The sequence below is a fragment of the Orycteropus afer genome, unplaced genomic scaffold, assembly GCF_000298275.1.
Source record: "Orycteropus afer afer isolate SDZICR_OR568_19922 unplaced genomic scaffold, OryAfe1.0 scaffold00110, whole genome shotgun sequence".
Classification (NCBI taxonomy): Eukaryota; Metazoa; Chordata; class Mammalia; order Tubulidentata; family Orycteropodidae; genus Orycteropus; species Orycteropus afer.
In genome coordinates, this window is record NW_006921697.1 from 3285628 (window position 1) to 3301006 (window position 15379).

The window sequence follows — 15379 nt, forward strand, 5'->3', positions numbered from 1 at the left end:
TATGCACACCCATGTTCATGGCAGCACTATTTACAATAGCCAAAAGATGGAAACAACCTAGGTGTCCATCAACTGAGGAATGGATAACCAAACAATGGTACATACACACAATGGAATACTATGCAACCCTAAAGAATAACCTAGAATCTGCAAAACACCATATAACATGGATGGACTTGGAGGATATTATGCTGAGTGAAATAAGTCAATCACAGAAGGACAAATATTAGTCCATTGCTGTAAAAGTCATGGAAAGATTTATATATGGAAGGAAATTTTCTTTGTTGGTTACCAGGGTGGGAGGGGAGAGGAGGGAACACTCTTAGATAGAGAAAAGTATTGATTTGGGTGAAGAGAAGGGCAATGTACCAAATGTGAGTGATCAATATGGTGGCATTGAGGAAGAGGAAGACATAGAAAGGTACATGGGAGGTACAGACAACACATACAGTTGCACATACAGTACTGCGTTGTCAGTGAAGGCAACACAGGTATACGGGTAGATAGATGGGTGGACAGGCTGAACTAGTAGGTATGTCTATGAAGCAGGGAGTGTACCCAAGACCATGTATAGGGTTGGCAGACAATGAAGATGATGGATGTATTGATTTTCACCCAAATCACAATTAAAAATAAATAAATAAAAATCAGATGAGACAATGTTTGTAGATGCAATATCTGGCATGTAGTTCATGTATTTGGCAATAAAAATTTCCTTTCTTTCCTTCATTAAAAAAAAGAAAGAACAGAAAACTTGTGTGACTCACCTTATTGATATATTTGCTTTATTTTGGTAGTCTAGAACTGAATCTGCAGTATCTCTGAGGTATGCCTGTTCATGAAACAAAATCTCACTATCCTCCCTTCCAAGGAGCACTTTGGTTGTACTTCTTTCAAGACAGATTTGTTCATTCTTCTAGCAGTCCCCAGTACGTTCAACATTATTCATCAATACCACAAATCAAATGCATCAATTCTTCTTCAGTCTTCATTATTTATTGTCCAGCTTTCACACACATATCAGCTAATTGAAAATACCATAGCTTAGGTCAGGTGCACCTTAGTCCTCAAACTGACATCTTTCCTTTTCCTCAAACTGACATCTTTGATTTTGAACACTTTAAAGAGGTCTTTTGCAGAGACTTACAGTAAGATGGCAGAATAGGCAGAGAAGCTACACAGATCCTCTTCAACAAAGAAAAGAGAAACCAATTGACAGAGATACAGAAGATAATCCTGGAGCCCTGGACTTTGAAAGGAAGATAGAGAAGTGGATTAGACACCAACTAGTGGAAAAACCTGAATGGAAACAATGAGTATGGAGATGGTCAGAGAAGTGGACTGTCAGTTACTCTGATGGGACCAATAGCCTGAATATTTCCAAGTGGTATTGGGACCTGAGAACTGGAGTAAATATCAGCCCTGGTCACCAAGGGCTGTAGGGATGACTATGCTGGTGGTCTATGACTAGGGAAACAGCAAGGAGGAAGACAACCTGAGCTGTGGACTTTTGGCTATCCGGAGGGTGCAGCCATTTTGATTGTTTACAAGCAGTGGCCATTTTGGATATTTAAAGTGACCAAGAGTACAGCCATTATGAATGTTTACAAGCAGTGGCCATTTTGGACATTTAAAGTGGCCAAGGGTGCAGCCATTTTGAATCTTTGCAAATGGTGGCCATTTTTTATTTTAAAGTGACAGCATTCTCATTCAGATTCCAGGGACCTAAGAATAGTCTCTGTTTGCCAAGGACAGAAGGAACATATGTGAGGCTGACAATGGGAAAGGAGACAGGTGGTGAGTGTATAAGTGCTGCCAGCTAGCAAATACAGGAGCACAGCACTGCTTGCATAGATAACATACAAGTAAAACAAAGAAAATGAAAATTGTAGGCAAATCACTCCAACTTACAATCACCAATTAAATATAAACACAAAAATGTCACAATGCCTTGGAGACAACAGAGCATCACAGTACATTCAAAGAAGTAAATTAAAGCAGGAGAAACAAGGGACCAGGATACAGACCCAAAACACATCCCTGAGGAAGACACAGCATTGGAACTCCCTGATAAGAAATTCAAAAGAATTACATTTAGGTACCTTCAATGAATCAAGAGACAGATCAAGGAAAACACTTACAAAATTGAGGAAAACACAGAGAAAATCCTAAAACAACTTGGGAAGACAATACAAGAACAAAATGACAAAATAAATGAAATATTAGATACAAAATCTATAGACAGAACTCCAGAAGATTAATACTAAATTTTCAGAAATAAGTAACACATTGAATGGGCAAAGGAGCAGAATTAAATCAATGGAAGACCGAATTAGTGAGATTGAAATAAGTACCTCAACACTTCTTTGGAAAGGGAACAATCAGAAAAAAGATTTAAAAAAAAAAGAAGAAGAAGAAAGCCTGAGGTTCATGTGGGATACCATCAAAAGGAATAACCTATGTGTAATCAGAATTCCAGAATAGGAAGAGGCAAATAAAACCACAGAAAAATTGTGGAATATTTGTTGGAAGAGAATTTTCCTGGTATGATGAAAGATGAGAATATGTCCATTCAAGAAGTCCAACGAACCCCAAACAAGTTAGACCCGAAAAGAAAATCACCAAGACACATCATCATCAATCTCACCAAAACCAAAGACAAGGAAAGAATCCATAAAGTAGCGTGGGAAAAATGAAAAGTTACCTACAAGGGGCAACCAATCAGAATAAGCTCAGATTTCTCAGCAGAAATCATGCAAGCAAGAAGGCAATGAGATGGTACATATAAAACCCTGAAAGAGAAAAATTTCCAATGAAGAATTATTTACGCAGCAAAATTGTCCCTTCAGAGAGATGCAAATATGATGGTGAAATTAGGACATTTCCAGATAAGCAAAAATTAAGGGAACTTGTAAAACTAGACCAAGCTTACAAGAGTTGCTAAAAGGAGTCCTTTGAACAGAAAAGCAACAATAGCAAACAACAACTGATCATTAACACACATGATGACATAACCCAGAAACCAACCCAGCTATGGAAGTATCTAAAATAAATAAGCCTACAAGATAGTAAACAGGGACCAGAGGCATCAATTGATAAATGAGGACAACTACAAACCAAAAATAGGGAAAAAATGTTGTCCTTACAGAACTTCTAGATGGTAGGGAAGTCAAGACAACTACAAGATAGAACAGACTTTTCTAAACTTGGGAAGATAACTATAAATCACAAGGTAACCTCAAAGAAAAATGATAAACCTTAACATCAAAATAATAATAATAAAAAGGAACAGCACAAATATTTAGCAAATACTATAACAATAGCAATGAAGGAAGTGATGACATGATTCATAAACAAAATTAACTCAGCACAGAAAATTGTAAGGAACAAAGAAATCAACACTACAAAAAAGCACATAACAAAATGAGAGCAACAAATTCATACCTGTTGATAATTACTTATGTGGCAAGGGACTTACCTCTAAGATTTATAGAAAACTCCAATGCCTCAACACCAAAGGAATTAACAATCCAATTGAAAAATGGGTGAATGACATAAATAGACATTTCAAGGAGGATATTCACGTGGCCAGCATGAAGAGATGTTCATGATCATTGGCCTTCAGAGAGATGCAAATCAAAACAACGAGATACCATCTCACCCCAGCACTGATGACAAGGTTCAATTAGACAGAAAATAACAAATGCTGACAGGGATGTGGAGAGATTGGGACTCTCATTCACTGCTGGTGGGACTGCTAAGTGATACAACCACTGTGGAAAGCAGCATGGTGATTCCTTAGAAAGTTGGAATTGGAGATACCATTTGACCCAGGAATTCCATTACTAGGTGCATATCCTAGAGAGCTGAGAGCCAGGACAGGAACAGATATATGCACACCCATGTTCATCACAGCACTATTTACAATAGCAAAAAGATGGAAACAACCTATGTGCCCATCAATGGAAGAGTGGATGACAAACTATGGTACATACACACAATGGAATGCTATGCAGCACTAAAGAGTAATGTAGAGTCTGCAAAATACCTCATAACATGGATGAACTTGGAGAACATTATGCTGAGTGAAATAAGTCGATCACAGAAGGACAAATACAGTATTAGTTCATTATTGTAAAAAGTCAAGGAAAGGTTTATATATGGAAGAAAACTTTCTTTGCTGGTTGCCAGGGATGGGAAGGGATGGGAGGGAACACTGCAAAATTAAAAAAAAAAAAAAAAATGCATTGACCCATGTCACTTTAGTTTTGTGTATTTCACTGTACATAAATTATATTTCAATAAAATGCATTAAAGAGAAAGAAAAAAAGAGGTCTTTTGCAGCCGATTTGCCCAATGCAATACATCATTTGATTTCTTGACACTGCTTCTGCGGGCATTGATTGTGGATTCAATACAATGAAATCCTTGCCAACTTCAATCTTTTCTCCATTTATCATGATGTTGCTGATTGGTCCAGCTGTGAGGATTTTGGTTTTATTTATGTTGAGGTGTAATCCATACTGAAGTCTTTGATCTTCATCAGTAAATGCTTCAAGTCCTCTTCACTTTCAGCAAGCAAGGTTGTGTCATCTGCTTATCACAGGTTGTTAATACGTCTTCCTCTGATCCTGATGGTGTGTTCTTCTTCATACATTCCAGCTTCTTGGATTATTTGTTCAGCATTGTTGTTGTTGTTGTTATGTGCTGTCGAGTCAGACCCGACTCATAGCGACCCCTCCTTAGGTTTCTGAGGCAGTATCACTATGGAAGTAGATTGCCCCATCATCCTTCCAAGGAGTGGCTGGTGGGTTTCAACCGCCAGGCTTCTGGTTAGTAGTCAAGTGCCTTAGGCACTACACTACCAGAGCATACACACTAAATAAGTGTGGTGAAAAGATGCAATGCTGACACATATTTTTCCTGATTTTAAACCACTTAGTATCCCCCTATTCTTTTCAAAGACTGCCTCTTGTTCTACGTACATGTTCATCGTGAGCAGAATTAAGTGTTCTGGCATTCCTATCCTGTTGAACGCTATTCATACTTTGGGGTTTGATCTACACATTTGAATGCCTTTGCATGATCAATAAAATACAAATAAACATCTTTCTGGTGTTCTCTGCTTTCAGCTAAGATCCATCTGACATCAGTAATGATATCTCTCATTCCACATTCTCTTCTGAATCTGGCCTGATTTGCTGACAGCTCCCTATAGATGTACAGCTGCAACTCTTTTTGAATTATCTTCAGAAAATTTTACTTGTATGTGATATTAATGGTATTATTCGGTAATATCCACATTCCATTGTATCACCTTTCTTTGGAGTGGGCTCCAAAATGGATCTCTTCCAGTCGGTTGACCGGATAGCTGCCTTCCAAATTTCTTGGCATAAAGGAGTGAGTGCTTCTAGCATTTCATCTATTTGTTGAAACATCTCAATTGGTATTCTGTCAATTCCTGGAGCATTGTTTTTCACAAAATCTTTCAGTGCAGCTTGAACTTCTTTCAGTATCATCAGTTTTTAACCACGTGCCACCTCCTAAAATGATTGAACATCAACCACTTCTTTTTTATACAGTTACTCTATGTATTCCTTCCATTTTCTCTTGATTCTCCCTGCATTGCTCAGTATCTTGCCCATCTAACCTTATAATTTTTCAAATCAAGGCTTGAATTTGTTTCTTCAGTGCTTTCATCTTCAGAAATAATGAGCATGTTCTTCCCTTTTGATTTTCTAACCCCAAATCTTAGCAAATTTCATTATATTACTTTACTTTGTCTTTTCTAGCCACACTTTGAAGTCTTCTGTTCAACTCTTTATTTCATCATTTCTTCTATTCACTTTAGCTAGTCTCCATTCAAGAGCAAGTTTCAGAATTTCTTCTGACATCCATTTTGGTCTTTTCTTCTTTCTTATCTTTTCAATGACCTTTGATTTCTTCATATATGATGTCCTTGATGTCATCCCACAAGTCCTCTGGTCTTCAGTCAATAGTGTTCATTCAATGTGTTAAATCTATTCTCAAGATGGTCTCTAAATTCAGGTGGGATATACTCAAGGTCTTACTTTGGCTCTCATGGAGTGTTTTAATTTTCTTCAGCTTCAACTCGAACTTGCATTTGAGCAAGTTGGCTCCTGATCTTGCTCTGACTGATGATATTGAGCTTCTCTATCATCTCTTTTTTGCAGATGTAGTCAATTAGATTCCTATGTATTCCACCTAGCATAGTCCATGTGTATAGTCGTATATTATTTCTGTCTTAGCTAATCCTTACTCTAAGAGATAGCGCTGCCCCATGAAGACACTGAGACCCATAGAACTCATGCAGCAAGCCCAAGTTCACACAGTATGTAAGCGATGGACCTATGATTAGATTCCAGGTCTATTGTTACTACACATTACCACATCTTAGATATGAAATGTATGCACCCTGTACACATCACATTTGCCTTAAATTGTCACAAAACCCTGAAGTCAAAATGTGTGTCCAGCTTTGGAAAGATGGGTATATTTGTCATGTCTGGTAAAGGAATTGATCCTCATTGCCTTCTAAGGCTCAAATATGTAAATGAACTCAGGCTGCTGGCTCAAGGGCTGGCTGTTTGCCCCTTAGCCTGTCAGCTCACCCAGCTTCGATCAAGTGTTCTTTGAGCAGTTTAATGTGTCAAGAATTGGGCATGGATATCATGTCTCTGGCTCCAACTGGTCAATTTGGAGGACATAGTTGCCTTGCCAAGTGACCCCAGTCAGAAGAGTCTCTGAGAGCTCTGTGAGAGGCCTACCTGCAGGTACAGCTCCACCAGCTCATCATCCTGCATGAGGTAGTGGAGGCGCCCAGCCCCAAGCCAGGCCTCAGCCGCCTTATCTCTCTCCCTCATGTCAATGAAGATACGCAGGCTCTCCTTGATACAGGTTAGGGATCTCCTGAGTGACCTGGAGGGCAGACATGAGGTCATGAGTATGAGGTTCAAACAGACCTCAGAGGTTATCCAGCACAGAAGTAACCAAGGTACTGAAAAGGAACAAATTTTTCCAGATCACACAGAGAAGTCAAGGTCTGATTTGGAACCCAGCTCTGCCCCAGCCACCTGTGTGACCTTGAGAAAGTACAAAACTTCTCTGTGCCTCAGTTTCTTCACCCGTGAAGTGAAAATATATTTCAGAAGACTGGGAGGAGTTAATGAGCTAATAAAAGTATAGTGCTTATAACAGTGCTTGGCATGAAGTAAGCATCTAATGAATATTTAATGTTATTATTATTTTATGCCCTGACTCATGGTCCATCCATCTTTCTGTTATTATTCTATAACATTTTCTTCATAAGAAAACCAAGTGTATTTGGAAACAAGCAACCCCAGGACATAATGGACCTTGAGACCAGAACTAGATGGTGTCCAGCTACCAATGCCAATCACTCAGGAAGGAATCAAAACAGGAAATCCAGGATAGAGTGGGAGGAAATATGTGGAACAAAATCTAAAAACACAGTAATGACCAATATCACTGGTCAGATAGAGTCTGTTGGGACCCCCAAGACAGTGGCCCTGGGATACATGTCAAGCCTAGAATAAAACTCACTCCCAAGGGCTGGTTCTCAGTGCAACAGTAAATAAAACTTGCATGCAGAACACTCAACCCAGGGCATTGTACCCACCTACTCTACAGAGATACTTCCCTGATGCAATCAGCCATGGAGCACCAGAGGGGTAACAGTCACAAGGAGGAAAAGCTGGACAGAGAGGAGTGCATAACCAAGGTACTGACAAAGAATGACTTTGGGGGTGGTTACTGGGAAGGGAGAGGAGGAGAGTGGGTTAGAGTTGGGGGTGGTAATTAGGAAGTGAAACCAAATGTACATGAAATGTTGAATGTAAAACAAATTCTGCTCTGTAAATTTGCACCTAAAGCACACACAAAAAAAATATAAATAAAAATATATTCTTCATAAGCACTAACATACAGTATATGCCAGATGCATACTTAGTGAATGAATGCATGGATAAATGACCAATCATAGTAGAGACTTTAAATCATCAAAAGGAGTTTGATATTTTTTAAGAAGAAATATAGGGAGCTCTGGTAGCATAGTGGCTAAGACACTTGCCTGCTCACCAGACGGCTGGTGGTTCAAACCCACCAGCCACTCCTCGGAAGGAAGGTTAGGCAATCCTACTTCCGTAGTGATACTGCCTCGGAAACCCAAGGAGGGGTCGCTATGAGTCGGGGCCGACTCAACGGCAAATAACAACAACAACAACATAAAAAAAGGGTGAAAGTTTTAAAAAGTTGATGCTTGAAGGAATTTTGTTTAATTATCTGAAAAATTACATAAAAGAACTTTTCCAACATGCCAGAGATTAATGAGGAAATGAGGCATTTCAATATAGTGTTGCACAGATTCAGAATTTTAGAATGAGAAGGGACATTGGGAATCATCTAGATAGTAGTTCTCAACCCTAGCAACACTTAGACTCACCTAGAGTATTTTTAAACATACATATACAGCCAAATTCTTACACACACACACAGAAAAGATGCAGAGTTGCCTTGAATAATAAATAATAAGGTCCTGATTCATTTTGCCAATGACACAGCTGTTGGCCCTCAGAAGAAAATGTCAGGCAGTGGACCTTTCCCCACTGCCCTGTCCTTAACATGAGATTTACTGACATTCCAGGATGGATAGATGGATACTGCCAATCTTTTTTCAAATACTAGAATGTAAACTTACTAATGAGATTGTGCTGTGAGCTAAGTTCCATGCAAAGCTGAGGTGGTCACCTAACTCTCTGGCTGAACTTAAGTAGACACAGGCCTCTCTCACTACAGGAACATCTGTCTTTCTCTCACCACATCATGCCCTCAAACCTTAGAGTTAAGAGGTCCAGTACCCTAGCCTCCACTGCTCCCCTTACTCTCACAGAAACAGTTGGATGAAGACAGCACCCATAAATGTAGTCTTGATCCTATTTCCTGTTGTTTGCTGTCCCAGGAAGCCCTTGGAGGGTGGTTGTTCTCTCCAAGCCCCAGGGTTTGGGTTATAATTGAGAGCTTAAGTCACCCAACAGGCACTTGGATATTTTTCTCTTTGAGTTCACTGTGACCATGGAAGACATGAGATCAGGATTTCTTTACAGAAAACACCACCACATCTAGCTAGAGCTCCCTCCACAACACTATGGAGATTCTCTGTGAATGTAGCAGAGTTTTCCCAAAATAACTGTCCCTCCCCAAGACTTCCTGCTGATCCATGATCTCCAGTAAAAAACAAATGCCTTTTATGATTTAAATTGAGTAGTCTCCAGCTTCCATGGTTCTTTTCTATCACCATTCACCTTCCCACTATTGTACATCTATCTGACAGTGTCAGGTGAGCTGATGAGTTGGTCTGGAATGGTTCAGTATCCTGGTTCTTCCAGCCACTACCCACAGGTTCAAGATCTGGTTCAGCTGACAAATCAAAAAATATTAGATCAGCATCAATTCATCCTAGTTCCCAAATATTTATATACTCCTGGACTATGAATGCCTGAGCTCTGTCATAGTATCTCCTCTCCTTTCCGATCCTGATTCTTCTCTTTTTCTCATTTTTCCTGCCCCTAAAATTCAGCCTCTGAGCTGAATCCCTGTCTCTTCCTTCCTGCCTAGATATCAGCCATGAACCTTTAACAGGTGACCCCAATATACCTGCATTCCCAAACTTCTCCCACTGGCCTTGACCCTCTGCCAGGTATTGGGATAAGCACTTTCAGTATCATTGTTGTCATTAGTGCTATCAAGTCAATTTTTACTTATAATAGCCTATGTTGCAAAGCAGAATTACCCCATAAGGCATTCTTGGCTGCAGTCTTTATGGAAGCAGATTGCTAGGGCTTTCTCTCATGGAACCTCTAAGTGAGTTCAAACCTCCAACCTTTTGGTTAGCAGTTGAGTACCACCAGGACTCCCTAGTTTTTCAGCATACATTGTCTCATTTGAAACTCCTCTAAGCTGGGTTCTTACTCCATTCTGCAAATAAAAAATTCAAGTTGCTTTGTTTGTATTTTTTAAAAAAGTTGTCCAAACTCTATTTATTTCTAAGCTTTCAATTCAACCTTTTCACTGCTTTGTCTTACGATAATAACAAAAACGGTAGTAATTCTTATATACCATTTATTGAGCACTTAGGATGTGGTAGGTGCTTGACCAAAACCTTGGTGGCACAAAGGTTAAGCATTCATTCGGTTGCTAATTGAAAGGTCAGTGGCTCAAACCCACCAGCTGCTCCAGAGGAGAAAGATGCAGAAGTTTGCTTCTATAAAGATTACAGCCTTGGAAACCATAGGGTCTAGTTCTACTCTGTCTTATAGAGTTGCTATAGGTCAGAACCGATTTGATTGATGGCACACAACAACAGGTGCTTGTCATGCATTATTTAATTTAATTATCACAACAGCTCTAAGACATTAGTACTATTATTACATCTGTTCTAAAAATGGGAAAATTAAGGCCCAGAATGGATAAGTGACTTGGACAAGACTTAAATCAAGATCTAATCCTGACTGTTTGATTCTAGAACACTCATGCCATGCTCATGTCCTCAAGCAGTGCTTATTTTCTGTCTCAGAAATCAGCATGTTGAAAACTTTTACTTTCTTTCACAACTTTAACAACCTTAATGCTTTTAAGGACATAATTATTTTGAAGCATGAACAAAGTTTCCTCATCTGTAAAAACATGGCCTTGAAAGCAAATGAGAAAATACCAGTGAAAGAATTCTCTCCTTGTTTAGGATTACAGAAATGTTAGAGATTTGTCATATTAGTTATGTTGAAAACTAAATATTGAAGCTTTTTTTTTTTTTTCCTTTTCCTTTTCCACAGGAGAACAGGGAAAGAGATAAGAATAAAAGTCTGGAGTATTATATTCACATATAAAGAATCAACCATTATTTAGTGAGGACCTATATATATATAGGGAGCTCTGGTAGCATAGTGGCTAAGACACTTGCCTGCTAACCAGACGGCTGGCGGTTCAAACCCACCAGCCACTCCTCGGAAGGAAGGTTGGGCAATCCTACTTCCGTAGTGATACTGCCTCGGAAACCCAAGGAAGGGTCGCTATGAGTCGGGGCCGACTCGACGGCACATAACAACAACAACAACAACATATATATATATAAGGAATTCCCTTCTCACTAGGAAATACTATTCATACCCTTTGTGGCACTTAAAATTTTTATGATGCCTTTGGTCGTTTTTATATGATGCCTATTTCCTATACTAGTCTGTATGTTCTGTGAGCTCAGGGACAGAGTTTCTTTTGTTCAGTCTTTAGCACAGTGCCTGGGTCATAGTAGATGCTCAGTAAATATTTGTTGAATTGATTTAATACAAATATGAAGTTCTCATGGGCCCCACCAGGGTCAGTTCCAGAGCAAAGTGCCATTGTTGTGTCACTTGGAAGTAGATAAAAAGATCCTCAAAGATTCCTCCTATTGAGAGATTTAAAAACTTTATCAAAATAGATTTTGTAGTTGTCACCCTGAAGAGGGCATGCTACTGAAAGTATTGGACAAAGTGACCTGAAAGTATTACAAAGGCAAAAACTTGAAGGCACGGACATCAGTTTTCATTATCTACTTGCCCACCTACCACCTCCTACCTCTAAATCCTAGAGAAGAACCTTTCAAATAAGTGGAATTAAAATCCATGTTGTTGTTGTTGTTGTTGTTGTTATGTGCCGCTGAGTCAGCCCTGACTCATAGCGACTCCTCCTTGGGTTTCTGAGGTGTTATCACTATGGAAGTAGACTGCCCAACCTTCCTTCCGAGGAGTGGCTAGTGGGTTTGAACCACCAGCCTTCTGGTTAGCAGTCAAGTGCCTTAGGCACTATGCTATAGGTTGGTGCAAATGGTTAATCACTCAACTAGTAACTGAAAGGTTGAAGGTTCAAATTCACTAAAGTCACATCAGAAGAAGAACATGCTGATATGCTTGTAAAAGGTCACAGCCTTGAAAACACTATGGTGCAATTCTACTCTGCCATGAGTCAAAATTGACCTCGTGGCAACTTTTTTTTTTTTTTTTAATACATAGAAACGCAGCATGTGGTAGTGAAAACCACCTTGCATTGGGGAACCAGAGACATAAGCTAATGCCAGCAAAAACAGTGTTTAGTGGTGCAATCAGTCTGAAGCAAGAATGGGTGGGACCACATGAAAAATAAGAAAATGAGGACATTTTCATCCATACAATTCCATGAGGTTTTAATATATAGCTATCCACACCCATTGTTTACCTAGGGTGATTATTATTGGCTGAACAGGCAGAATATGTAGAATAGGTTATGTGTATTCACTCTAGACTTTCTAAACTTGGAGTTGCCAAACTATGACCCACAGGCCTAATGCAACTTGCCAATTGCTTTTGTAAAATTTTATTGGAATACAGGCACATTTGTTAATTTACATATTTTCTATAGATGCTTTTGTGCTTTTTGTGTAGTGCAGAATAATTGTGACAGAGACTATATGGCCCACAAAGCCTATAATATTTGTTATCTGGTAGTTTACACAAAATATTTGCTTATTTGCTGACCCCTGCTCAAGACTCTCTGTGATATGGCCTTCGGAAAGTTACTTGGTGTTAAGGACTGAATTGTGTCCTACAGAAAGATACGTTGAAGTCCTAACTTCTGGTACCTGTGAATGTGACTTTGTTTGGAAATGGTGTTGAAGATATTATCAGGTAAGTTAACATGAAGTCATATAGAAGTAGGATGGGCCCTAGTCCCACCTGAGTAGTGTCCTTATAAAAAAGAAGAGAAACAGACAGAGGAATGCACATGAAGATGCATGTACCAGGCAAGAAACACCTAGGGCTGGGAGAGACAAGAAAGGATCTTCCTCTAGAGAATTGGAGAACACAGCCCCTGCCAACACCTGAATTTGGACTTCCAGCTTCAAATGTATGAGACAATAAATTTCTATTTTTATAAGCCACCCAATTTGTGGTACTTTGTTATGGCTATCCTAGGAAACTAATGCATATTTGTCAATTTCCACAACTCTATTTACCTCCTATGTTTTTCCTGAGATGTAAGTGAGTTAAATGTATGCAAAGCACTTACATACTGTTGGTGAATAATGTATGTTCAATGAATGCTTCCTATTACATTTATGACCATCATTTTCATCATGGATATGCATTGTGTAGGCTCAAAGTCCCACTGCCTCCCCTGACTCCAACCCCTACATCATTCCTGGAAATGGACTTGAATCTTCTCTCTCCTTTACTTCCTATATTCAGTTGATCATCAAATTCTGTTATATCTACAAAAGGTCTTTCAAATATGTCTTCACTTTTATATCACTCCACTTTTCCATCTGCCCCAAATTTTATTTTCTTATCCTTCTCTTTTCTCTTTTTCAAATTCTTACTTATTCCTCAAAACAAAAACAAAAACTCACTGCCATTGAGTCAATTCTGACTCATTCCAATCCCCACCAGGTTTCTGAGGCAGTAAATCTTTACAGAAGTAGATCACCCATCTTCCTTCCATGGACCAACTAGTGGGTTTGAACCACCAAACTTCTGGTTAGCAGTCAAATGCTTTATACACTACTACACCACCACAGCCCTCCTCAAATGCTGCCTTCTTCATGAAGTGTTCCCTGAGACATTCTCCCCACTATTAGTTGAAAGAGTTCTCTCCTTTTCCTCCAAATCTGTCCCTCCAAATACCATCCATTTCTTCCATGAAAGTTTCCTGCCTTTGCTCCTAATAGCTTTGAACTTTGTGAGAATGGAAATCTCATGGGAAGAATTTAGCTGAAGAAATCTGTGCATTATATCACGACCCACTTAAAAATTTCCTCCTAGAAATCAGTGCCAGGAAAAAACTTACTCCAACAGACACATTTGTTTATGTTCTTTTATCAGACAGTGAGAACTTCATATGGATTTCCCCTTTTCACCTCAGCTACCAGGAAGCTTAGAGCTAAATTACAGTAACCACCCCAAGGTGCATGGAAACACCTGTTTTTTTGTTTTTTTTCCACAGAATGCTCTGTAGGAGTAGGCAATTTATACATGCTAAATAAATATATCATGACAGCATGTTCTCTTTGACGAATGAGGCATTCTGCAAAATAATAATCTCATGTTTGCATGAGTTCTTCTGACAGCTAAGGTACTTTCCAATGTTCCTCTCAGTACCACTCATATTGGTGGTAAAGCAAGAGAATTGGATGTTTATATCCTTTCAATTATAAAAACAGAAACTTTAAAGCTTAGAATTATAGAATATTAGAATTTAAAGACCCTAATCTGGATCAATTTCCACAATAATGGACTAAGGACCTCCAAAATTCCTCTATAAAAGCAAAGGAGGGGTCGCTATGAGTCAGGTTTGACTCGACAGCGGACGGCACATAACAACAACAACACAACATAAAAGCAAGGGAAGGAAGGTTGGGCATTCCTACTTCCGTAGTGATACTGCCTCCGAAACGCAAGGAGGGGTCGCTATGAGTCGGGGCCAACTCGATGGCAAATAACAACAACAACAAAAGCAATAAAAGCAAGGAGCTCTGGTGGCATAGTACCTAAGGCATTTGACTGCTAACCAGAAGGCTGGCAGTTCAAACCCACCAGCCTGGGAAGGAAGACTGGACAATCTGCTTCCATAGAGATGCCACCTCAGAAACCCAAGGAGGGGTCACTATGATTTGAATTGACTTGACAGCAGTGAGTTTGGTTTTTTGTTTTGTTTGGTTTTTTGTTTTTTGGTTTTAGAAAAGCAAGTAGAAAATTGGCACCAAAAAAAAAAAAAAAAATTCAAAATCAACCAATTCAGAGCTCTGAAAATTAAGCAAAGGCTTCCAGAAACCCAGAGAGTATTTATTCAAGAAAAATGGTTGAATCTCATTAAGAATAGTGAGCTTTGGGGAATTTTAACTTGCCCTAGTCCCATCCTGTTCTCTCCAACTCTGTTCTGTAGTAGCCACAAAACCAACAAGCTTGCAATCCCTGTTACTGTGAAAATCAGTAACCTAGCAGCCACTGGTAGAAAGAGAATGAGTTTGAAACTGCTAAATATTCATCTCCAGAGACTTGTCACTATTTAAACTTCCTGAAGTTTTCTGAAAGCCTCTACTTGGGGGCTTGATTTTATTTGATCTGACTCATAGCTTACTCCAAGTAGAACACCTTCTTTTCCCAGAATGGTTGTTTTTTAAAAAAAAAAAAAAAAAATAGTAGTAATTGTTTACCATTGCCACTGCCTGAGGTGGTGAAAATAGTTGGGACGAATAAGAAGCTGACAAAATAAATGAATACAAGGAAAAACGTGAGAATGAGATGTTTGTAGGAAGTTTGAGAAAGCTTTGACA

The 15379-nt window shown here is 39.1% G+C and overlaps 1 protein-coding gene across 1 annotated transcript in view; it reads right to left on the reverse strand.

Moving 5' to 3' along the window:
* The window catches only part of SH3TC2 (SH3 domain and tetratricopeptide repeats 2), a 122650-nt gene that overhangs the window by 15095 nt on the left and 92176 nt on the right, over positions 1-15379 (reverse strand). Inside the window, exon 13 of the mRNA XM_007943588.2 lies at positions 6789-6939. Coding sequence (XP_007941779.1) covers positions 6789-6939 — 151 coding nt within the window. The remainder of the gene's footprint in view (positions 1-6788; positions 6940-15379) is intronic.